The sequence below is a fragment of the Oncorhynchus keta genome, chromosome 1 (assembly GCF_023373465.1).
Source record: "Oncorhynchus keta strain PuntledgeMale-10-30-2019 chromosome 1, Oket_V2, whole genome shotgun sequence".
In the NCBI taxonomy this organism is placed as follows: domain Eukaryota; kingdom Metazoa; phylum Chordata; class Actinopteri; order Salmoniformes; family Salmonidae; genus Oncorhynchus; species Oncorhynchus keta.
The window spans coordinates 46,545,016-46,572,356 of record NC_068421.1 but is presented as its reverse complement, the minus strand read 5'-3'; the positions used below and the strand labels follow the sequence as shown (position 1 = coordinate 46,572,356).

At 41.5% G+C, this 27,341-nt stretch overlaps 1 protein-coding gene across 1 annotated transcript; it reads left to right on the top strand.

The window, feature by feature from the left end:
- Nucleotides 1-27,126, top strand: LOC118386614 (myeloid leukemia factor 1-like). Its single transcript, XM_035774308.2, has 7 exons — nt 1-184; nt 1,490-1,652; nt 20,634-20,720; nt 22,785-22,925; nt 25,027-25,186; nt 25,982-26,150; nt 26,369-27,126. The coding sequence occupies exons 1-7, from the start codon at nt 138-140 to the stop codon at nt 26,451-26,453; spliced, it is 852 nt and encodes a 283-aa protein (XP_035630201.1). The 5' UTR covers nt 1-137; the 3' UTR covers nt 26,454-27,126.
- The last annotated feature ends 215 nt before the right edge of the window (nt 27,127-27,341 follow it).

Genomic DNA, 27,341 nt, shown 5'->3' with positions numbered 1-27,341 from the left:
AGTTTCGATGGTAACTTCATTGACACCGAGCGCGGGGGACTGTAACGTTCACACACCCGGTCGTTGGAGCCGCTTCATAGCAGGAGACAGAAAAGAGATATTTCATACTTCACTTTCCCCGTCCAACACCTGTGGAAATGTTTAACAGTCTTCTCAGGGAATTTGACGAGGACCCTTTCTTCTCGTAAGTAGTATCTTTATTGTATTCTGACACTCATTCATTCGACTGTCTGGAGATTTTTCTCGAAAAATAATGTTTATTTCAAATAGCAGTCAAAAGTCAACAACACTTTGAACATGACACATTGTCTCAGAAATTAGACAAGAACGACTGTATGCTACCCACCCCGTCTCTACAATGACACTATGTAGGCTATTATCTATAATGTTATGTTTTAAGAGCTGCATTCACAATCAATAGGTTGAATATATTATTATGGGGAATTGTGTGCCCAATTCCAATGCTTTGTTATCAGCATAGCCTATTTCCTTATATAAGCAGTTCCAGACTGAAAAACTGTTTATATCTCCAGGCCATCGGACTGCTGAACAGCTATCACTTTCTGCATGGCTACCTGCCTGTGCTCTGCCCTGCACCTTGAAGACTTATGCCCCATGTGTATATATAGAGTTATATTCTAAATCATTTAAATGACAACTAAGGCACACCGACATCAATGTTTAATTTCTTTCAATATCTACTGGTTAACATGTAGGCTACAGTAATAGCATGGTACTTACTACTCAAGGCATAGACTTACCGTTGTCAGCAAAACATTGCTTCATGTTTTTCATTGGTGAATAGATGCTGTGACCCATTCCCCAGGATAAGTGAGAGAATGAAATATCTATTAATCACCTGGCCTAGATCCTTGACATATCTTAGGCCTGCAATAAAATATGATAAATTGTTACATTACAACCCCCATCTTCAATCCACAAACCAGCCCTCCACTTGCAATGCCCAGTTGCATGTTCTTGCTATTACTATTTTTATTAGTAGAATTTTATTTTTTAAAACATATATTCTACACAGAAGTGAAGCCGCTCCGAACACCCAAAACCCTCCGGTTGTTCCCACCCACCCCACATCAAGCTATGACTATTTGTACTATTTTCACACAGAAAAATGCCAATCACTGATTTGACCTAAAAAATAAGGCAGAGCAACACTGCCTCCTTCATTTATGTGTTTGGGGAGGTGTTCCACTAATTGATAACTAATACAACTATGCCTACTCATATTAATTGTGAATTTGGTTGTATGACAGACAGTAAATTATGAAATGGTGAATGCCTGGTGTTAAGAAGTTTCCTTCCTTCCTTTATCTCCCCCCACTTTCCCCTTTTCCAATCTACAGCTCGTCAAGGTAGGACCATTTGTTTTTCACTCATCAACACAGTCATCAATTCTGCAAAGAATTACAGAACCAGCATCTCTGGGAACGTTGAGGCTAATTCCCTCTCTTCTTCTTTGTCTTCTCCACAGGGATCCATTCCAGGCACACAATACCCGTGTACAACAGATGATGCGGAGTTTCTCAGAGCCCTTCGGTCGGGACTTCATGCCCAGTCTGACTGGAGGGCGGGAAAGGGGCCACGTATCCGGGGGCCAACTCAACACTAGCATGGTGCCACGGGAGGACCACAGGGTGAGGACTACTGCTTTGACTGTGACACACTGACTGGGGTAGGGTAACTAGGGCCAATGTGTTGTTCTGGTGAACCAGGTTAGGTCCCACACATAATAATAATAATAATACATTTGTAAAGTGCATTTTCTATGCTCAATGTGCATGACACGAGTAGCCTGGGAGTATCGATATTGGCTAAAGCACATACAGATCCTGACTAGGATATGTCAGGTCAGGAGAGGGTTGTTGGCTTGAATCTCAAACAGGTGACTGCTTCAGTGCCTCTAGTTCATACCCTATCATTAAGCTGGTCTTCTTACTTGGAGAGCATTTCCCTTTGGATTTGTTCTCCTTATCTGTTTGTGCTATTATGTCAACTCTTTATAATGCCAAACATTTGTCTGCACAAACAGATCTGGGACCAGGCTACAGTGCCTTGCGAAAGTATTCGGCCCCCTTGAACTTTGTGACCTTTTGCCACATTTCAGGCTTCAAACATAAAGATATAAAACTGTATTTTTTTGTGAAGAATCAACAACAAGTGGGACACAATCATGAAGTGGAACAACATTTATTGGATATTTCAAACTTTTTTAACAAATCAAAAACTGAAAAATTGGGCGTGCAAAATTATTCAGCCCCCTTCAGTTAATACTTTGTAGCACCACCTTTTGCTGCGATTACAGCTGTGAGTCGCTTGGGGTATGTCTCTCGGTTTTGCACATCGAGAGACTGACATTTTTTTCCATTCCTCCTTGCAAAACAGCTCGAGCTCAGTGAGGTTGGATGGAGAGCATTTGTGAACAGCAGTTTTCAGTTCTTTCCACAGATTCTCGATTGGATTCAGGTCTGGACTTTGACTTGGCCATTCTAACACCTGGATATGTTTATTTTCAAACCATTCCATTGTAGATTTTGCTTTATGTTTTGGATCATTGTCTTGTTGGAAGACAAATCTCCGTCCCAGTCTCAGGTCTTTTGCAGACTCCATCAGGTTTTCTTCCAGAATGGTCCTGTATTTGGCTCCATCCATCTTCCCATCAATTTTAACCATCTTCCCTGTCCCTGCTGAAGAAAAGCAGGCCCAAACCATGATGCTGCCACCACCATGTTTGACAGTGGGGATGGTGTGTTCAGGGTGATGAGCTGTGTTGCTTTTACGCCAAACATAACGTTTTGCATTGTTGCCAAAAAGTTCAATTTTGGTTTCATCTGACCACAGCACCTTCTTCCACATGTTTGGTGTGTCTCCCAGGTGGCTTGTGGCAAACTTTAAACAACACTTTTTATGGATATCTTTAAGAAATGGCTTTCTTCTTGCCACTCTTCCATAAAGGCCAGATTTGTGCAAAAAATGACTGATTGTTGTCCTATGGACAGAGTCTCCCACCTCAGGTGTAGATCTCTGCAGTTCATCCAGAGTGATCATGGGCCTCTTGGCTGCATCTCTGATCAGTCTTCTCCTTGTATGAGCTGAAAGTTTAGAGGGACGGCCAGGTCTTGGTAGATTTGCAGTGGTCTGATACTCCTTCCATTTCAATATTATCGCTTGCACAGTGCTCCTTGGGATGTTTAAAGCTTGGGAAATATTTTTGTATCCAAATCCGGCTTTAAACTTCTTCACAACAGTATCTCGGACCTGCCTGGTGTGTTCCTTGTTCTTCATGATGCTCTCTGCGCTTTTAACGGACCTCTGAGACTATCACAGTGCAGGTGCATTTATACGGAGACTTTAAAACACACAGGTGGATTGTATTTATCATCATTAGTCATTTAGGTCAACATTGGATCATTCAGAGATCCTCACTGAACTTCTGGAGAGAGTTTGCTGCACTGAAAGTAAAGGGGCTGAATAATTTTGCACGCCCAATTTTTCAGTTTTTGATTTGTTAAAAAAGTTTGAAATATCCAATAAATGTCATTCCACTTCATGATTGTGTCCCACTTGTTGTTGATTCTTCACAAAAAAATACAGTTTTATATCTTTATGTTTGAAGCCTGAAATGTGGCAAAAGGTTGCAAAGTTCAAGGGGGGCGAATACTTTCGCAAGGCACTGTATGTTCTCTTGGCTTGAGAAACAGAAACTGGCGACCATACCTCCCAGTACTTTGTAGATTCTCCCCATTCACTTGTACTCTCTTGGTGAAGGTGTGAAATCATATCCTTAGCCCAGGAGTTGGTCAGTTTCTGGTACTGACCTACATACTGTCCTCCTTTATCTGTGTCAGTGAGTGAAGGAACCCAAACACCTGCACCACAACTCGCCCCCCTCCACCCACCTCCCTCATTTCAGCGTCCAGCTTTCAAACAAACAAGAACGCTGACCAGCCGAAAGAGATAAAAAAGAAAAGGGCTTAGGTTTACTGGGGCCGTGATGGAAAATGGCCATGGACGTGTAACCGGATCCCTCCCCTGCTGCCAGGTCAGGCCAGCGATGCTATAGTGCTTATTGAACCTCTGCTGCTGCTCTGCTGGGGCACTGGAGAGTGTGGTGGGTTGTAGAAGGGCAACCCCTCGCCTCTCTGGCCAGCTATCTTTGGCCTGAGGAGGGTATATTTAGAGCATTGTTCCACTGACACAGTGCTTTCTCACTCAAACACACCAATGGCCCTCTTGAGGACCCTGCTGCCCGAGCTGTTGAAAAGACACGTCAAAACAGACATGTTTGTTTTCATAGCTGTTTGGCCCATGGTTACATGCAGCAAATCAGGAAGGACACACTGTACACATTTCTCATGACAGCATTGGTTATGAGTTTATCACAATATAGTTCTGTTTTCTCATAGACCTGAATCCTGACTTGAGATCCTTGTACATAACATTTTTGACATTAATGCATGATTGCAAAGTTAACCATGTGCAAAGTTAGGATTCAGTGTGTGGTTAATTTTCTCTGTAAATTTCAACAGTACTGAATTACAGTTTCATTACATTTAAACACTAGCCTATTAGCTCAGCTTTGCAATGCAGTTATATGCATTTTCTATCAGAAGGCAAATAGAACATGTAGGCTGGTGGGAAGGTCACCACATTTTTTTAAGATACCCCTACCCGAGGTAGAACAAAGCACAACCATGTTTTTTCAAATCCCTAATGTCTCCCATTTATGAAATGGATGGTTGTATCCAAATACTTTTCTGCAAAAGTAGTTAAATTGATCGATATTTTGACACACCCCCTAAATTCAAAAAGTACAGAATAATGCCTGGCTGTAGGGGAAATGGGCCGCATATGCTCATGTAACCCAATATTGCAAGCTCTGATATCGCAACATTTTAAAATACAAGTAGTCAATTGTCTGGCATACATACATACACAAACAGCATTAGGATATCGTAATGCATCTTGGTAATATAAACCTGTAAACACAGAGATACAATAGGCGGAAATGTCAGCTATAAATATTTATGATGAATGTAAGCTTTACTTTTTGCCACGTGCTTAAATTCTAACTTTCCATCTCAAATGTGCTCTCATTCAGTGTATCATCCTGCCTGACAAAAGTACATACAGTTACACATGTTTTCTGATGTTGTGGCAAGTGTAATCTGCTCTAAGTAAAGCAAGTGGGCTCCGACATCGGAATTAGATTAGATGTTTTCCATAATTGTATACAACACTCATGCCCATAAAGACTGATTTGGTGTAAATCCATTTTATTCGGAATCCAATATGGTCAACATGATTACATTCAAACACCATTGCCTGTATATAATTTGCCCTTGTTCATTTTGGATTGAATGTGTTTTTCTGTCTTTAAAAATGTTTCATCTTGGCATATCTAGAACAATGGGTGGCACTGCCACTGCCTCTTGTTTGAATACCAGATCCAAATAGCTTTTCAATGTGTGTTCATCTCATTCACACACTTACAATGGGCAGTTCTGAAAAATATAATAACAAACCTTTGACGACACAAAGCACATAATAGCATAACCAAGTAACAGGAAAGCAACCTGTAATACAACATTCAGTCATTCTAGTAGCGTATATGTACAGCGCTAACCTTTTTCCTCTTTCCCCACTGAAACTGAATCAACCTTGCACACTTAAAGTCTTTGAGGTGACCAGGACATGAGTGTGTCCTAACAGGGTGAGGAGACAAAGTAGCCAATAGTGTTTGTAGTTCTGGGGCCTGACCAGCTTGCATAGGTAACTGGCCATTCTAGGCAAGCTATCTTTCTAGGCAAGCTATCTATCTTTATGATGGGCAGGATATTGGGGCTGTGTGGTGATCAGTTTCCAATTCTACAACAGTTGGGTGCAGACTCTCTGGGGGTGAAGCTTGCATGCCAACCAGGGTTGGGCTCAATTTGAATTGAAGGCGGTCAATTCAAGAAAGTAAACTGAAATTCCAATTCAATTATTGAGAAAAGGGCATCTATTTTCAATGACTTCTCAACAAACTGAAAAGGAAAAGCTATTAATGTAAAAGGTTTTAACATTTTAGAATTTTTTATTCAAATCACTTCCTGAATCGACTGACTTCAATTCGAATTGAGCCCAACCCTGAAGCCAACAGGACCCTTTGACTAATTGGAATGTTATCTCAGCCTGAAAATGATTCTGGGGATACTTCAGTAGTGAAATGGTTAGTTGTCGAGTTCTGAAGGAGAGTCTGAAAGGGCTGTCACAAACAGACCTGCCCATAGACCTTTCCAACGCTTAATTTAGTTTTTAATTTGTCACAATTCCTGCAGTTCACATCCTAAAAATTCCTTAATATTCTTCTGGAAGTCGGGTAGGATGATAATTTGGACGATATTAACTGTGGATAGTTGGCTGCGAATACAGTCTGGGACAGGACCAGCAGGAGATGAGGGTGACAGAACCAGTGATGGCGACCTCAGGAAGAAGTGTTACAGCTCCAGACATACATACTGTACATTTTAAAGATGATCCCTGGGCTTTGATGGACTGTAAGGGGTTTGCAGAGGAGGTGGTGCTGGTCAAGCATGGTGCACAAAGACCACTATCTCACAGTCAATCCCCAGCCACCATACACGATCACATACAGCAGGGCTGCCCAACCCTCTTCCTGGAGATCTACTGCCCTGTAGGTTTTCAGTCCAGCCCTAATTTAGGATATCTGATTCAGCTAGTTAAGGTCTTGTTGAGCAGCAAATTAGTAGAATAAGGTGTGTTAAATTAGGGTTAGATTGAACCCACAGGATGGTAGATCTCCAGGAAGAGGGTTGGGCAGCCCTGACATATAACATCTTTGTTTCAGTTTGACCTCCCTAAGGGGCCTCTTGTTTGCCCTAGATGGCATATGTCCTTAAAGGGATGTTGGGATTACTGCACAGTTTCCCAGACCAATGCATGAGTCACCCCAACATGAAAGCTTATTCTTTACATGCAAGTCCAGTTCCGGTATCACATGGGCTGGCTAGCCATCGCAAAATAGGTACATATGATGGCAATGCACGACAACACTTTCCAGGTGGCATTTTGGCTATTGAACGGCCTACTGACATGTGACAGTCCAATTCCATGGTGTCTCTGTCTGTGGTAACTGCCAGATGGGAGGACTGTTGGTGGTGGGGACCTATCGAGGACTGGGAGATTCAGGATGGCATTGACATTGAAGAGGTGCAAATCCTATCATATGTGAAAGCCCAGTAAGTTGATGGCATTTCTCGTCAATGAGTGTCAGGTTGTTTTGGTTCAATGTGGGGAACACCTCCCTTATGAGCTTGTTACATCCTCCCCATACCTATAATGTCAACATGTATGGCGTCTCCAGGGCAGACTGGGAGATTTGGGATGGCATTGACATTGGAGAACTGCCATTCCTATGTCATGTGAAGGCCCACTAAGTTGATGGAATTTCTTGACAATGAGTGTCAGGTTGTATTGCAAGAGTAGGGGCTGAACAAATACAATCCACAATGAGAGTTTACAGTGTCTGAGCCCAATTGTTTTTCTTAGAGCCAATGAGATTACAATAGCCACAACATAAACGTGTTAGTTAGTGTATGCCTAGGATAGGATAAGTAATCCTTCTCACCCCCCTTTAAGATTTAGATGCACTATTGTAAAGTGACTGTTCTACTGGATGTCATAAGGTGAATGCACCAATTTGTAAGTCGCTCTGGATAAGAGCGTCTGCTAAATGACTTAAATGTAAATGTAATGTATGCATTTCTGTCAGGCAGAACTATGCAGCACTGAATGACAGCAAAGTTGTCTATTAATCAGATAGCAAAAATCATAAATATTCATACTGTGCCTTCAGAAAGAATTCATGCCCCTTTACTTATTCCATATTTTGTTGTGTTAGAGCCCGAATTCAAAATTGATTAGATATATTTGTTTTCTCTCACATATCTACACACTGCCCCATAATGACAAAGTGAAAACATGTTTTAGTAATATTTGCACATTTATTCAAAATTAAATACAGAAATATCTCATTTACATAAGTATTCACACCCCTGAGTCAATACATGTTAGAATCACCTTTGGCAGTGATTACTGCTGTGAGCATTTCTGTGTAAGTCTCTAAGAGCTTTGCACACATGGATTGTACAATATTTGACCATTATTCTTTTCAAAATTCTTCAAGCGCTGTCAAATTGGTTGTTGATCATTGCTAGATAAGTATTGCCATAGATTTTCAAGCAGATTTAAGTCAGAACTGTAAGTTGGCCACTCAGGAACATTCACTGTCGTCTTGGTAAGCAATTCCAGTGTAGATCTCGTGTTTTAGGTTGTTGTCCTGCTGAAAGGTGAATTAATTTTCCAGTGTCTGGTGGAAAGCAGACTGAACCAGGGTTTCCTCTAGGATTTTGCCTGTGCATAGCTCCATTCTGTTTATTTTTTTATCCTGAAAAACTCCCCAGTCCTTAACGATTGCAAGCATACTCATAACATGATGCAGCCACCACTATGCTTGAAAATATGGAGAGTGGTACTTCATAATGTGTTCTATTGGATTTGCCCCAAACATGACACTTAATTTCTTTGCCACATGTTTTTGTAGTATTACTTTAGTGCCTTGTTGCAAACATAATGCATGTTTTGGAATATTTTTTACTCTGTACAGGCTTCATTCTTTTCACTCTTTCAATTCGGTTAGTATTGTGGAGTTACTACAATGTTGTTGATCCATCCTCAGTTTTCTCCTATCACATCTATTAAACAGTTTTAAAGTCATTGGCCTCCTGGTGAAATCCCTGAGCGGTTTCCTTCCTCTCTGGCAACTGAGTTAGGAAGGATGCCTGTATCTTTGTAGTGACTGCGTGTCTTGATATACCATCCAAAGTGGAATTAATAATTTCGCCATTCTAAAAGGGATATTCAATGTCTGCTTTTTACATTTTTACCCATCGACCAATAGGTACCTTCTTTGCAAGGCATTGGAAAACTTCCCTGGTCTTTGAGGTAGTCCATATGCAACTTATGTGAATGGTTAAGCAAATGTTTACTCCTGAACTTATTTCGAAAAACATTATTTCACTTTGACATTATGGGGTATTGTGTGTAGGGCAGTGACAAAAACATCTATATTTAATAAGTTTTTAATTCAAGCTGTAACAACAAAATGTGGAAAGAAGTGAAAGGGTGTGAATACATTCTGAAGGTACTGTATTTGCTATTTCCTTCTATTGTATCTCTGTATTTACAGGTCTATATTTCTAATATGCTAATTAAGATATGCTAATGCTGTCTGTGTATGTAGTGCAGACAACTGACTACTTGTATTCAAAATCTTCTCAATATCAGAGCTTGCAATATTGGGTTACATAAGCTTATGTGGCCCTCCCCCCTCCAGCCAGGCATATTCTGCATTTTTTTTTAGTTTAGGGGGGGTGTCACAATATCTATCAATTTAACCACATTTGAGGTAAAATATTTTTACACATTTCATAAATGGGAGAGATAAGAGATGTGACAAAACATGGTTGTGTTGTTTTACATCGAGTCGGGGTACATTGGAGGCTCCTCAGAGCAGGACGGGGAAGACCACCCTACTCAGTGAATTTCAGGAGAAAAAAATAGTTATACATTTAAGTTATCGTTTTTAGATAAAACTATACTAAATATATTCACGTCACCAAATAACTGATTTGAAGCATACTGTTTTGTAATGAAGGTCTACATTGGCCTCAATGTAGAACTTCTAGAGGATAGCACGATGGTGTAGCCGGAGGACAGCTATTTTCCATCCTTCTCTGGGTACATTGACTTCAATACAAAACCTAGGAGGCTCATGGTTCTCACCCGCTTCTATAGACGTAGTAATTATAATGACTTCCGGAGGACGTCCTCCAACCTATCAGAGCTCTTAAAGTATGAACTGACATGTTGTCCAGACAATCAAAGGATCACATAACAAATCTAGTAATGAAAGCATAAGCTACAGCTAGCTAGCAATGCAGTATATAGAGTGTGGTGAGTAGTTGACTCCAAGTGAGAAAGATAATAGTTGAACAGTTTTGAACAAATTAACTTCATCAAAAATGAAGGAGAAGCAGCAGAGAGAGAGAGTTATGTCATTGTACTTTTTTCTTCTTCTTAGTTTACATTTCACTTAGCTAATGCAGCTAATTTAGCCTACTGAACAACCTGACTCAAACGAACAGAGTGGAATGTTATTTATGTTAGCTAGCTGGCTAAGGCTATCCAACACTGCAACTCTTCCAAGTCAAGGTAAGCTTTCTGTTTTATTGATGTATTGTCAACAGGGCCCGCTGGTGTAACTGCTAATCTGCTTGCTGTACACTACTGCCTGATTATACACATGGATTGGATTGTGGGTTTACTAATGAATTATTTCTAGTTTGTTGACAATAGCATTATTATTATTTTATTTTTTTGTATTTTCCACCCCATTTTTCTCCCCAATTTCGTGATATCCAATTGGTAGTAGTTAGTCTTGTCTCATCGCTGCAACTCCAATACGGACTCAGGAGAGGCGAAGGTCGAGAGCCATGCGTCCTCTTAAACACAACCCAACCACACAATGCCCATCCAACCCGGAAGCCAGCCGCACCAATGTGTCGGAGGAAACATCGTACACCTGGCAACCGTGCCAGCGTGCACTGCACCAGCCTGCCACAGGAGTCTCTAGTGCGCGATGAGACAAGATATCCCTGCCGGCCAAACCCTCCCTAACCCGGACGACGCTGGGCCAATTGTGTGCTGCCCCATGGGCCTCCCGGTCGCGGCCGGCTGCAACAGAGCCTGGACTCGAACCCAGAATCTCTAGTGGCACAGCTAGCACTGCGATGCAGTGTCTTAGACCACTGCGCCACTCAGGAGGTGACAATAGCATTAATATGGTGACAACAATGTAGGCTGTGTAGCGGTTATGGTATAAATGTTTGTCTTAGAGGTTTTTGCTCCTTGTCACAGACACCTGTTTTGTTGTGCACTGGTGTTCACAAGTGAAGGGGAAAGGTGAGAGCAAGTGATGCTGTGTGTTTCTGCTATGAAAGTGAACTGTGTGTGTGGGTGATTAAAGGTGTATTCATTGCGCCAATTCTGTTGCAAAACGATTAAATGGAAACAGAACAAAACAGAGAGGGACTTACCTAAATTTGTCCAATAGAAACTCTTGTTTTAGTTGCAAAAAAGAATCAATCAATCACATGTATTTATGAAGCCCTTTTTACATCAGCAGTTGTCACAAAGTGCTTATACAGAAACTGAGCCTAAAACCCCAGAAAGCAAACAATGCAGATGTAGAAGCACATGGTGGATAGGGAAAACTCCCTAGAAAGGTTGGAATCAAGGAAGAACCTAGAGAGAAACCAGGCTCTGAGGGGTGACCAGTCCTCTGCTGGCAGTGCCAGGTGAAGATTATAAGAGTACATGGTCATTAAGGCCAGATTGTTCTTCAAGATGTTCAAACACTCATAGATGACCAGCCGGGTCAAATAATATTCACAGTGGTTATAGAGGGTGCAACAGGTTAGCACCTCGGGAGGTGCAACTGTTTGGACTAATGATTACACACCCCAGATCAGCTAGATGCAGGCAAGAGTGTGCAAGGCAGTATTGAATGCATCACTGTTTGTCACCTTGTTTACTCAAATTTGTCTCTCAAACCTTTATAGCGTAGTTGCAAACTTACAGTTTTAGGCTGGGTTGTAGGAACCTTATGATGGGTATAGGGCAAATTTCAGAAACATGTAGTAGGTTACTAGCCAAACCTATCAATGTTACATTGAGCTGGGTGAATGGAATATGAATGATAGTCATTCATATTCCATTCATACGAATGACTCGTATGAATATTATTGTCATTATTTATATTATGCTATAATCTTAAACGGTGCTAGGGTTGCAAAGCGACCTGTAGTTTACCAAAGTTACCGGAATCTTCAGTAATTTTGGTCATTAACAGAACATCTATGGCAATCTATTGTAAACTTTGGTCAATTATACTTGAATAACTTGTTTTTGAAAAATTCATATATAGTATTCATTTTTTTCTATTTCCATATTGTCCATGAGTTTCTAGTAGGTAGACCATATGTTCAAGAGAAAATAGCCTAATTAATGAAAAAAGCATCTCATCAACAATGGCATTATTTTCAAATATCTATGCAACTCTTCCAATATTTACTTTTTTCACAACTGCTGCCACCAATTTGATGCAAAAACATTACCAACAAATGCATACTGATAAAATAAAATAAACTAAAACAAATACAAAGGATATTTCAGGCTGAAACCCTCATTAACACCAATGTTATTAACTAAGTTGATGGTTTATATTAATGTTTACAGCTTTGTCATTAAATGTTTTATTTGAAAATCATGTTATTTAATTTTTTTGTATATTTTACATGTGATAAGACCAGAAAGAGAGCAAGAGATAATGAAACACCTGTAAAAATCTGAAGTACCCAAAAGGGCCACTAGACATCTTGTGAAATATTAGATAACCTCCTTGAATGATACCAAAATTCTGGTAGTATACTGGTAAACTTAGAAAGTTTCCAGTAATATACCCTCCCTTTGCAACCTTAAACGGCACCGACCGCCACTGCTCAAAAACTAAAGCCCTTTTTGAGGATTGATCGATGGTCTAATGGTCATATTCATTCGGACATGAAAATGTTCTAAAACATTTTGCAACAGATTCTGAAAATGAGTGTTTCTTATTGAACAAGTTCAAGTTGTCTCTCCCTTTTTCAATCCGTTTTCTTCCGTTTGGTGTCTAATGGTCATGACCGAGATCTGTCTAATGGGCCTTTGCTCCCATTTCCCCTAAAGACACCTTCTCTCCCAGTATAAAGGTCTCATGATTACCAGGCAGCTGCCCTGCTTTAGAAGCCCTGAGGTGCTAAACTTAGTCCCTGTGTCCTTTCGCTAATCCTGCACCCCTCCCCGTGTGCTCAGTATATTTATCCCTGGTAATTACTTTCAACGTTCACCAGCCTACATAGGTCATTAGTAGAGCACTACATTGGGAATAGGGTGCCATTTGGGAGGTAGACACTGTTTTAGAGAGCTTTAAAGAGCGCTACTGTAGCAGGCTAGCTCACAGTTGAAGGTGTTGTTGGTAAGAGCGTGTGGTGCACTGTGCAACAGCGGTGGTTAGTTCTGTAGCAGTGGGCTGTTGTAGGGATTTTTGAAAAGCTACTGGTGGATGCAGGGCTTTGCTTTTTTAAAATAAAAAATAGTTTCTATTGGTTCTACAGACTGATTAGTCTTCTCTTTTCAGCAGTAGGATTTTCTTTCCAAACTATACATTTTTCCCGCGATTGTATTTTAAAATCTGCAAAAGGCAAAGCAACAGCTGCAACCATCCATAGAAATATAATCCATAGATGGCAGTTCCCATTCAAGTCAGAACTGGCATCCATTGCTAGTGTACCCATAAGTTTAACAGTCAAATTGCCAGGGTAAGAGGTTACAAAACCCTTCTATGGATTATACGTCTATAGCCACAATGCAACAAGCAATATATTTGGCGTGCATGCTGCCCAAACTGCGGTCTTCCCGGCTGTAGGCAAACCTGTAACTGACAAAGTAAAGGAAACACTTGAGTAAACGAGGGATGCAAAGTATACAGTGCATTCGGAGAGTATTCAGACCCCTTGACTTTTTCCACATTTTTTACGTTACAGCCTTATTCTAAAATGAATCAAATAAATGTTTTCGCTCATCAATCTACACACAATACCCCATATTGACAAAGAAAAAAAACAGGTTTTTAGAAATACCTTATTGACAAGTATTCAGACTCTTTGCTATTAGACTCGAAATTGAGCTCAGGTGCATCCTGCTTCCGTTGATCATCCTTGAGATGTTTCTACAACTTGATTGGAGGCCACCTGTGGTAAATGCAATTGATTAGATATGATTTGGAAAGGCACACAACTGTATATATGTTGACAGTGCATGTCAGAGCAAAAACCAAGCCATGAGGTCGAAAGAATTGTCCGTAGAGCGCAGAGACAGGATTATGTCGAGGCACTGACCTGGGGAAGGGTACCAAAACATTTCTGTAGCATTGAAGGTCCCCAAGAACACAGTGGCCTCAATCATTCTTAATAAATGGAAGAAAGAACCACCAAGACTTCCTAGAGCTGGCCGCCCGGCCAAACTAAGCAATCAGGGGAGACGGGTCACTCTGTCAGAGCTCTAGAGTTATTTTTTGGAGATGGGAGAACCTTCCTGAAGGACAACCATCTCTGTAGCACTCCAACAATCAGGCCTTTATGATAGAGTGACCAGACGGAAGCCATTCTTCAGTAAAAGACACATGACAGCCTGTTTGGAATTTGCCAAAAGGCACCTAAAGACTCTCAGACCATGAGAAACAAGATTCTCTGGTCTGGTGAAACCAAGATTAAACTCTCTGGCCTGAATGCCAAGCCTTACATCTGGCACCATCCCTACGTTGAAGCATGGTGGTGGCAGCATCATGCTGTGGGGATGTTTTTCAGCGGCAGGGAATGGGAAACTAGTCAGGATCGTGGCAAAGATGAACGAAGTACAGAGAGATCCTTAATGAAAACCTGCTCCAGAGTGCTCAGGACCTCAGCCTGGGACTACGGTTCACCTTCCAACAGGACTACGCCCTAAGCACACAGCCAAGACAACGCAGGAGTCTGAATGTCCTTGAGTGGCCCAGCCAAAGCCTGAACTTGAACCCGATCGAACATCTCTGGAGGGACCTGAAAATATATGTGCAGCGACGCTCCTCATTCAACTTGACCGAGCTTGAGAGGATCTGCAGAGAAGCATGGGAGTGCCAAGCTCAAGACTCAATGCTGTAACTGCTGCCAAAGGTGCTGAGTAAAGGGTCAGAATACTTATGTAAATGTAATATTTCAATTTTTTTAATTAATTGGCAGCAATTTCTAAAAACCTGTTTTTGCTTTGCCATTATGGGGTATTGTGTGTAGATTGAAAAAACGGTTGAATCAATTTTAGAATAAGGCTGTAATGTAACACTGTGGATAAAGGGTTGAGAATATTTTCCGAAGGCACTGTATACAGTATAGATAATATTTGTTTGTAATTTTAGTATTATTATTATTATATATATATATATATATATATATATATATATATATATATATATATATATATATATATTTTTTTTTTTTTTTTTTTTTTTTTTGCTTCCACACCGGGCCCCCCACGGGCCTGGGCCCAGTGGTTTCAGCACCGGTAAGCCCCTGCATTAATCCGGCCCTGGGTGGATGTTGTTTTGGGTTGTTCCTTTTGCTCTTCCATCTGCTTGGCAAGCGTGCTCTGGCACCCACTGCAGAAGGGTTAGCAGCTATGAAAGATATTATTGCTCCGCTACCGATCTCAAGTATCACGCATGCTTTAGTGAATCCGCACCCTATATCAGATACGTGCACACAAGAGCACACACACATCAGCACACGCACACAGACATTCACACCATCGTTGAAGTAAAGCTGCTGTTTCTTTTGCCATTTTGCTGAGCATTCGATCCCCCCCAGACTGTGAATATGTTTAGTCTTTCCTCTCAAAGGTTGTTTGGCTGTTTGGGAATATCTCATTTCGTTCCCTTCCATCACACTCAACTACTTGCTTAGTTAATATAATCTTTCATAAGATACCTTGGATTCAGAGGAGTTTGTTTTATTTCGCTTCACTTTAATCACTCATTAAAGAAAATATAAAATTGTTTTATTTCGGTTCATTTAATTTCACTGGGTTAATTAAAGCCAAGATCACATTTCAGCTTTTTATATACCTGTCATAATAAAACAAACTTTATCATGTGTTTTGATTTATAAAAGGAAATGGGCACTTTGTCGCTAAAGTTACTCCTACTCTCTGTATCATTAATCTGCTGACCAGTTTTTTAATTTTTTTATTAGGGTAGCATCTTTAGCCTCCCCAGTGGTTTCTAACAGTTCCTAGAACCCATGCCTTCACAGCTCGCCTGTCCCTCCATTCCCTGAGAGCTGAAATTAAAGCCCTATGCCCTGGCCTCAGTGTGACTCATAGCTCCGCTTTAACCAGCGAGAGGAGGGAAAAGAGTAAGACGCGATGCCATGACAGGCTGGGAGGGGGGGAAAGGGGACCATGAGTTTTTTTTTAAATCGAGCAGTAGCACAGCCGCCCCCAAAATAATGTATTAAAGCCCCTGCGAGTCAATACTTTTTACACGATCAACCTCTGCGGCCATCTAAAAATATGCCCGATATGCGAGTGTAACGGGCATTTATTCGTTTATACATGCTATTCAGAGATATAATTGGCCCGTCGTGCTACGTACAGGCATATCAGGGGCAGCGAGGAGCGTTTTACATCACCCTGACCTTTGGAAAAGAGCTGAGCGAGCAACCGAGATAGACCCAGACTCTCCGCCCCCCGCCCATCTGCCCACCCGTTGGGTCCATGCAGGTTTTTTTTCAGAACGAGGATATGTGTTCAGTGTTAAACCCCCTGTAATCCATGGCAACGGGTCCCAATTACATGGAGAGCATAGCTCTCTCAACACCCTCCAGGCTGAGCTCCAGCCAAACCTTTCTCCCTCTCTCTCTGGTGTCTGTATCCACATACGGTGCCCCTGGCTTGGGTTGGGATGTTTAGGATGCCTGCCCAGGCCTCCAGGGGTTATAAACACCCTGAAGTAGAGAGTCAGGGGAGCAGCGGCTAGGACTGAAATAGTCTTTCTCCCAATTTGCACATTCAGCAGGTTCTAGGCCCCATGTAAATGTGGGAAGGGCTAAGGTTCAGCTTCACAGTGTAATATAACAAGAAAACAAAGCTAAAGAGACTATAGACTACATACTGAGAACAAACTGAATACATGTGTAAAGACGGACACTATTTTGTATATGAGCCTTCCTGTCTCAGTGGTGCCTTGCTTTCTCAGGCTTCTTTGTGAGTGCGTGCGTGTGTATATGTGTGTGCTTATGTCTGTGTTGCTGCTGCTCTGCACTCTATGTTCATTCTGTATTGTACTGCTTTTCAGAGGATAAGCCAGTCGCTTTCGCCTTTCGGCTGTGTTGATAGCACGGTTAGTCCGGCAGACTACTCAAATGCTATAATGCAGCACCATTCCTTGTTTCAGCCATAAGCTGACTATCTTTATAGACACACACAGCAAGTTTGAATCTAGCTGGAGTTATGGTAATAACGTAATATTTGTTATATTATTTGTTATATTATTATTATTATTATTTGACCCTGCTGATCATCTATGAACATTTTAACATCTTGGCCATGTTCTGTTATAATCTCCACCCGGCACAGCCAAAGAGGACTGGCCACTCCTCATAGCCTAGTTCTCTCTAGGTTTCTTCCTAGGTTCTTGCCTTTCTAGGGAGTTTTTCCAAGCCACCGTGCTTCTACACCTGCATTGCTTGCTGTTTGGGGTTTTAAGGCTGGGTTTCAGTACAGCACTTTGAGATATTTGCTGATGTAAGAAGGGCTTTATAAATACATTTGATATATTGTGAATCTGAGCAAAGGCCACATTCACAGTGCATATGTGCCATGCCAAATTGGTAAGATGTGGGAGTATGCATGTATGCACCCAATACCAAGTGTATGTGTAGGCTTTACTAGGCTACATGTGTGTGTGCATGCGATTGTATCTACCAGTATTAGTGTGCGTGTGGTCATGCACACACGTCCTGGTTGTTTTACGAGCTGGTTGACCCCTCCTGTTGATGGTGTTGGGTCAAATATTACCCCAGCCAGCTGGCACCCACAGCGGGCCAGATCAACTCTGCTGGCTGGCTGGTACCCATGGTGGCTCAGCCTAGTGATTTAGCTCACTCTAGCAGTCCTAGGAGGCCTGTGGTTAGTTACTGTAACTTACACTCCACTACAAGAGAGACTAGGATCATGTGGTTGGGTCGAGTATTGTAAAACAGTCAAAAACTCTATTTACCCAATGACATGCACAGGATGTTGATTTAAAGCCCTATTGGCCCTGGTAAAAAGTTCTGCACTATAGGGTGCCCTAACGGACGCAGCCTAAAGCTATGCTAACTTATCAGTGTGATTTTTGCGGTTGTGATGTTTTTTTTTCTCCAAATCATAAAGGTTGCATATGCCCAACTAATGCACGTTACCAAAACATATCTATCCACTGAGATGGAGAGGCAGAGTAGGTGAACAGATCTCCACATATCTGGTTCCCACTATGAAGCATGGAGGAGGAGGTGTGATGGTGTGGGGGTGCTTTGCTGGTGACACTATCTGTGATTTATTTTGAATTCAAGGCACACTTAACCAGAATGGCTATCACAGAATTCTGCAGCGATACGCCATCCCATCTGGTTTGCGCTTAGTGGGACTATCATTTGTTTTTCAACAGGACAATGACCCGAAACACACCTCCAGGCTATGTAAGGGCTATTTAACCAAGAAGGAGAGTGATGGAGTGCTGCATCAGATGAGCTGGCCTGCACAATCACCCGACCTCAACCCAATTGAGATGTTTTGGGATGAGTTGGACCGCAGAGTGAAGGAAAAGCAGCCAACAAGTGCTCAAGATATGTAACTCACCACCTGGATTTGGTCTTATGTAGCAAAATGTAAAATTGTGTTTTTTACATTGGATAAAAGTAGAGACTCAGCTACAACATAGTATATCATACACTGCATTTTGAGGAACATTGGGAAAGTAGTACTGCTTTGAAAGTTGATACATTTGTTAACTCACTTTTGAGGAAATGGTCTTTGAATGTTTTGGTATCTAGAGCTTTTCGTCTACACCCATTCAGCATCGTTCACACCATCTTAAGCTTTAGCCCCACCCATCTCGTTTCGCTCTCGGAGCGTTCATAGCGCACACCTAACGCTCTGGCCGAAGATTTGTTTACCTTTGGATAACATAGAAACAGCCTAACCAGCTCTGCTGGCAACAATTTAATTACGCTTTTTTGCTAACGTTTACTGACACTGGCCATATTCAACAGGTGTAATAACGTCATACACGTAACGTTAGCTAGGTAACAGTACACTTTAGCTTAAGACATGTAGCTAGCCAGCTAGCTAGGTAAACAACATGTAAGATCACACACGTTACGTTAGCTAACGAGCCAGCCAGCTAACTTTAGCTAGTTAAACACTACCCTGCGCAAATCTGCTGGGAGCTAACCAACCAGGTTCAATGTTAGCTAGCTAACATTAGGCTCTAACTAGCAAAGCAAATGGCTCTGGGATACGAATAATATCGTCATACACGTAACGTTAGCTAGCTAACAGTACACTTTAGCTTGAAATGAAACCACTTTTGTGTAATATCTGAAAATGTAGCTAGCTATCTTACCCGTCTGTATACATCATCATGCATGATGGACGTGTTTCCCTGTCACGGATGCCATGGTTGCCCTTAGTTTGAAGATGTAATCCGGAGGCCGGTGTTTTCTCCATCTCTTTAGCTATCATACTCTAATTCCACTGATTTCAAAACTCGATCCTCCAGAAAGTGGAGAGCAGCATTAAAAAAAACTTTTAAAAAAAAAGCCTTCAACAGGATTACCAACACCGACTGACCAGCTCAAATAGACAGAAGCCCTCTATATGGCAGACCAATCCAAACTCCTCTCTCGGCATGTCCAGCCCACTCATTATCTCAGCCAATCATGGCTTGTGGGAAGGTTGCTCACTTTCCTGTGGCTTAACCAACAAGGCTCGTCATTTAACAATTTTATTCATTTTTACAGACATATAAGTTTGTGATTAAGGCACATGAAAGTTCACGTTCCAGAAGGCCTTTCTGCCAAAAAAATGCATTTTGATCAAAATAAAAAACATTCAAATGGCTCTCCTGTGAAGTCGTGACTCGCGTTATATGCCTAGTGTCCTGAAACGCGTCACATGTGGGAAATCCTTCTAGACTGTTGAAAAACATTCCACATGAAGCTGGTTGAGAGAATGCCAAGATTGTGCAAAGCTGTCATCAAGGCAAAGGGTGGCTACTTTGATGAATATAAAATATATTTTGATTTGTTCAAAACTTTTGGGTTACTACATGATTCCATTTGTGTTATTTTATAGTTTTGATGCCACCACTATTCTACAATGTAGAAAATAGTAAAAATAAAGAAAAACCCTTGAATGAGTAGGTGTGACTGGTACTGTATATTTAACGAGTATTGGTTATGTTTTAGTAAAAAATAACAGCATACAGTGTTCAACTGCACGCTCTGATGACGTCAAAATGTGTACACGCTCCAGGCGGACAAAGGAATCACTCTCCGTGTATCTCTGATTGATGAAAGATGTCCAATATAGTGATGAGTGAAGTTAGCCTACATATCTAAATAGATTTTAACAATCTAGATTATGAGTATAATTGTTAAGCTATGGTGTGAATCCTTACTTTAGCATAAGTCAAGCATTCACCCAGTCATGCATTGATGTCAATGGGAAAATAAGTGGAAATTCGACTAGTGGAAGTTTTGCCCCTATGATGGTACAGCGTGGAGGGAGATTTTATATTGTATGGTATATGGATGTCTATTGTAATGGTGGTATGGACCTTAAAGTTAGTTTTGAATGGCCCATTGTTCTTGTTCCCTCTGCAGGACATGGAGTCGAAGAATCCATTCAGTATGTTGGACAGCATGATGTTTGGCGTGAGGAACAGGATGGAGGACATGCACAGAAACTTTGTGAGTCACGTTGTGTCTCTTCTCAGACCCCACACAGCCCATACAAATAGAATTACTAGAAGGGTAATAGTATGAATGAATTAATTATATTTTTATGACAGACTTTGTTCATTAGTGTTTTAGCACGTGTGTTCTACATGACTTTATACTCACGTCAATCTTTTTTTATTTTTTATTTCACCTTTATTTAACCAGGTAGGCCAGTTGAGAACAAGTTCACATTTGCAACTGCGACCTGGCCAAGATAAAGCATAGCCGTGTGAACAGACAAACACAGAGTTACACATGGAGTAAACAATTAACAAGTCAATAACACAGTAGGAAAAAATAAAAAAAAGGAAAATAAAAAAAGGGGAGTCTATATACATTATGTGCAAAAGGCATGAGGTAGGCGAAAAATTACAATTTTGCAGATTAACACTGGCGTGATAAATGATCAGATGGTCATGTACAGGTGTGCAAAAGAGCAGAAAAGTAAATAAATAAAAACAGTATGGGGATGAGGTAGGTAAAAATGGGTGGGTTATTTACCGATAGACTATGTACAGCTGCAGCGATCGGTTAGCTGCTCAGATAGCAGATGTTTGAAGTTGGTGAGGGAGATAAAAGTCTCCAACTTCAGCGATTTTTGCAATTCGTTCCAGTCACAGGCAGCAGAGAACTGGAACGAAAGGCGGCCAAATGAGGCGTTGGCTTTAGGGATGATCAGTGAGATACACCTGCTGGAGCGCGTGCTACGGATGGGTGTTGCCATCGTGACCAGTGGACTGAGATAAGGCGGCGCTTTACCTAGCATGGACTTGTAGATGACCTGGAGCCAGTGGGTCTGGCGACGAATATGTAGCGAGGGCCAGCCGACTAGAGCATACAAGTCGCAGTGGGTGGTGGGTGGTATAAGGTGCTATAGTGACAAAACGGATGGCACTGTGATAAACTGCATCCAGTTTTCTGAGTAGAGTGTTGGAAGCAATTTTGTAGATGACATCGCCGAAGTCGAGGATCGGTAGGATAGTCAGTTTTACTAGGGTAAGTTTGGCGGCGTGAGTGAAGGAGGCTTTGTTGCGGAATAGAAAGCCGACTCTTGATTTGATTTTCGATTGGAGATGTTTGATATGAGTCTGGAAGGAGAGTTTACAGTCTAGCCAGACACCTAGGTACTTATAGATGTCCACATATTCAAGGTTGGAACCATCCAGGGTGGTGATGCTGGTCAGGCGTGCGGGTGCAGGCAGCGAACGGTTGAAAAGCATGCATTTGGTTTTACTAGTGTTTAAGAGCAGTTGGAGGCCACGGAAGGAGTGTTGTATGGCATTGAAGCTCGCTTGGAGGTTAGATAGCACAGTGTCCAAGGACGGGCCGGAAGTATGTAGAATGGTGTCGTCTGCGTAGAGGTGGATCAGGGAATCGCCCGCAGCAAGAGCAACATCATTGATATATACAGAAAAAAAGAGTCGGCCCGAGGATTGAACCCTGTGGCACCCCCATAGAGACTGCCAGAGGACCAGACAGCATGCCCTCCGATTTGACACACTGAACTCTGTCTGCAAAGTAATTGGTGAACCAGGCAAGGCAGTCATCCGAAAAACCAAGGCTACTGAGTCTGCCGATAAGAATATGGTGATTGACCGAGTCGAAAGCCTTGGCAAGGTCGATGAAGACGGCTGCACATTACTGTCTTTTATCGATGGCGGTTATGATATTGTTTAGTACCTTGAGTGTGGCTGAGGTGCACCCGTGACCGGCTCGGAAACCAGATTGCACGGCGGAGGAGGTACGGTGGGATTCGAGATGGTCAGTGACCTGTTTGTTGACTTGGCTTTCGAAGACCTTAGATAGGCAGGGCAGGATGGATATAGGTCTGTAACAGTTTGGGTCCAGGGTGTCTCCCCCTTTGAAGAGGGGGATGACTGCGGCAGCTTTCCAATCCTTGGGGATCTCAGACGATATGAAAGAGAGGTTGAACAGGCTGGTAATAGGGGTTGCGACAATGGCGGCGGATAGTTTCAGAAATAGAGGGTCCAGATGGTCAAGCCCAGCTGATTTAGTGTGTGGGTTTTTTTCCAGGAGAACCTGTCCACAGACTCGAACGGCAACACCAACGCCCACTCATTCAGCTCTTCCTCAGTGATGACCTATTCCAAGGTTGGAGACGAACCCCCCAAAGTGTTCCAGGCCTCCTCCCAGACACGGCGCGCCCCTGGCGGGGTATGTACACTCAAGTATGGCCAGAGATACTGCTGAGTGGCTGGGGGAGGGCTCTCCAAGCTGATACTGCACTGAACACTAAGGAAGAAGTTGTTTACGAGAACAGCAAGCCCTCAGAGTCATATAGAGAGTATAAGAACAGTTTAATTCCAAAATGCTATACATCCATTCATTAGCTTTTATTGTTTAAAGAAATTATGAAAGAGATTGGTGTATTTATTTTCACTATCTAATCATGGCATGGGGATGTTCAATGACAGACATGCACAGTATTTGTTTAAACTCTATAACTTGATGGTTTCATTTTTAGAGACAAATCAATTATTTTAGCAAAATGCTTTATATTTCTCTCAGAGAAATAAGTAGTACTGCTAGGTTTTACACAAGCAAATGTAAGAAATATTTTTTTGTTTATAAAAAACAGGGCAAATTCTACATTTGTTGACAGTAATATAAGTATGTATCTGTATGTAAAACATTTTACATTTGAGTCATTTAGCAGATGCTCTTTCGTCGGGGCATGGACTCTACAAGATGGTGGCCCATGTTGACTCCAATGCTTCCCACAGTTGTCAAGTTGGCTGGATGTCCTTTGGGTGGTGGACCATTCTTGATACACAAAGGGAAACTGTTGAGTGTGAAAAGCAGCAGCGTTGCAGTTCTTGAAACATTAAAACTGGTGCGCCTGGCACCTACTAACATACCCCATTCAAAGGCACTTAAATATTTTGTCTTTCACATTCAGAACAGGTGTTCATAATCAGTGTATAGGGTTTTGGGAGATTTTTTTTCATACACCTAAAATCTATGAAATTGTAGACCTCCACAAGTCTGGTTCATCCTTGGGAGCAATTTCCAAATGCCTGAAGATACCACGTTCATCTGTACAAACAATAGTATGCAAGTATAAACACCATGGGACAACGCAGCCGTCATACCGCTCAGGAAGGAGACCCATTCTGTCTCCTAGAGATGAACGTACTTTGGTGCGAAAAGTGCAAATCAATCCCAGAACAACAGCAAAGGACCTTGTGAAGATGCTGGAGGAAACGGGTACAAAAGTAACTATATCCACAGTAAAACAAGTCCTATATCGACATAACCTGAAAGGCCTATCAGCAAGGAAGAAGCCACTGCTCCAAAACCGCCCAGAAAAAAGCAAGATTACAGTTTGCAACTGCACATGGGGACAAAGATCATACTTTTTGGAGAAATGTCCTCTGGTCTGATAACACAAAAATATAACTGTTTGGCCATAATGACCATCGTTGTGTTTGGAGGAAAAGGGGGGAGGATTGAAAGCCGAAGAACACCATCCCAACCGTTAAGCACAAAGGGTGGCAGCATCATGTTGTGGAGGTGCTTTGCTGCAGGAGGGACTGGTGCATCATGAGGCAAGACAATTATGTGGATATATTGAAGCAACATCTCAAGACATCAGTCAGGAAGTTAAGCTTGGTCGCAAATAGGTCTTCCAAATGGACAATGATCCCAATGATACTTCCAAAGTTGTGGCAAAATGGCTTAAGGACAGCAAAGTCAAGGTATTGGAGTGGCCATCACAAAGCCCTGACCTCAATCCCATAGGACATTTGTGGGCAGAACTGAAAAAGCGTGTGTGAGCAAGGAGCCTACAAACCTGACTCAGTTACACCAGCTCTGTGAGGAGGAATAGGCCAAAATTCACCGAAATAATTGTGGGAAGCTTGTGGAAGGCTACCAGAAACATTTGACACAAGTTAAACAATTCAAAGGCAATGCTACCAAATACTAATTGAGTGTATGTAAACTTCTGATCCACTGGGAATGTGATGAAATAAATAAAAGCTGGAATAAATCATTCTCTCTACTATTATTCTGACATTTCACATTATTAAAATAAAGTTTTGATCCTAATTGACCTAAGACAGAGAATTTTTACTAGGATTACATGTCAGGAATTGTAAAACTGAGTTTAAATGTATTTGTCTAAGGTGTATGTAAACTTCTGACTTCAACTGAATGTCTGACACAGCAAGAGTTTCCTGATGCTGGCTTTCTCAGTCATTATTGTCCATCGCCTCTTTGGTAACTCATTCTGATTGGCTGTCCCCGTGTCTAGATTAAGGAGACTCGGCAGTCCCTGAAGGACTCAGAGAGTGGTCTGGAGAAGATGTCCATTGGACACCACATCCAGGACCGAGGACACGTGGTGGAGAAAAAACACAACAAGAGGACGGGGGAACGGGAGCTCAACCAGGACTTCCAGAATCTGGATGAATGTAAGTCAGTTGTAGTGTAAGGGGGTCAGCATCCCCCCCAAAAAAACAAAGGGTAATACTTTACTTTAACCCTGCAGGTGATTATGCATTATGATGTGGTTCTAATGCACTGTAAGACATGTTGAAAGAATGTGTCACCCCCTTATGTCTTATTATCATCTCATCAGCGTAGCCTAGTGGTGAGAGTGTTGGACTAGTAACCGTAAGGTTGCGAGTTCAAACCCCCGAGCTGACAAGGTACAAATCTGTCGTTCTGCCCCTGAACAGGCAGTTAACCCACTGTTCCTCGGCCGTCATTGAAAATAAGAATTTGTTCTTAACTGACTTGCCTGGTTAAATAAAGGTAAAATAAAAAAATAAAAATAATGATCATTACTTGAGTCTGTTGAAAATGTCCTATATAAAGGGACATATCATATTATAAGCCTGAAAAACATCACAAATGTGCATACATACTTATAAGAATAACACATAATACTTGCGGTCTTTAATTAAAGTGTTACCAATTTATTAATAGTTTTTTATGATGCTTTGATTATTATTTTAAGGCATATAGGTTATCATCAGTGTTCGATTAATAGTCATAAAAAATACAGAATTTACTGTCAGAGGATTTTCCTATCCCAGCTCTGTTTGGGGTTTATATAGTCTGAGACATTCCGTTATGTTCCTATCTCAGAGAAAATAAGGTATTCAAATTCCAAGGAACTGCCCCTTGCCAGGTTAATCACAGCATCCCACAGAGTGATACCTAAACTGTTCCTGATCCCTAACCTCTGCCCTTTCCCCTCATAGCCGAGGCGCAGTCCTTTGACGAAGAGTGGCAGCAAGAGGTGTTTAAATTCCGACCATTTGCCCCCAAGTCCCTTCTGGAGGCCCCCAAGTCCCTTCTGGAGGCCCCCAAGCCTAGGGTGATGCATCGGGCAGCCCTCACTGCCGCCACCGGCCCCGACCAGGGACGTAGGTCAGTCATCATGTGTCCTGGGTCATATAATGACACGTGGGACAGATCCGCTCGAGGAGTGGCCGTAAACCAAAACAAACCATTTCTGGATGCTACATCAGTGCACATTTCGGTTAAGATTGAAGTGTCAAGTATTATACTACAGTTGATCAATGGTTTATTGAAATGTGGGTTGATGGATGAATGATTTATGTCTGCTTTCTAATTTCCCCCCTCAGGGACAAAGTAAAACCAAAACCTGAAGGAAGGAAAATACACATCGACGATCTCAATGTCAAAGGATCAGGCATGGTGAAGCAGTAGAAATGTCTAGCAAATAAAGCTACGTCAGGCAACAACTCTTTGATGCTTTTACCTGTCTCCAAGACAAGCTTGGTTTCCAGGTATTTTGTCTCACAGAAAATCAGTCAATGACCCAGTTGTTGATATGCTTTTTAGCCTTTCATTTTCACGCTACCATGTAAAGTAAAGAACACTTGTCAAGTCAGGCACTTATTTTGTCAGAGTAGATCCATACAAGCCTCTTCCAGAAAGCTCAGGACTCCTGTGGAAGTAGCATTAAGACAGGCACACATAAGCTACTAGCAATTATATGTGATATATGATTTCAGAATCATGACATTGAGCAGACATAATTTGTCACATGTTATATCATTGGGCATCAGATCAACAGCAATGTTATATCAGAAATATTATCCTTCTGCTTTTGGAAATGTCATGTTCACATTGTATAGATTGCATCAAAAGGAAACAAAAGTATATATTTATGCAGTTAGACATTTGAAGTCCATAAGTGCACTTAGACGTCAAACTTGTGTGCTTTTTATGTGTAGTGGCCATTGTTTTATTAATGTATTTTACCTGCTGTAATCTTTGTAAAAAAAATGATAATACCCTTTTTATATTGTTATTTGACATGGGGTTATCTTGTTTTTCACCATGCTATTAATTTATAACATAAAACACAGAAATTATGGTTGGGATGAAAGTGTCCAGTTCATTCTAAAATATTCTTATAGATTGAACTCATAAGATCCTCAATTTGAAAATTAAATATTTCATTTCAAAAGCAAATGGTAGCGTAGTCTATTAAAACTGAGTGTGTTTATCACTGTATAGGAGCACTGCTGACTGTGCGACAGATACATATAACAGGGTATTTTTGGAACAGACTTGTCAGTGACTCAGATG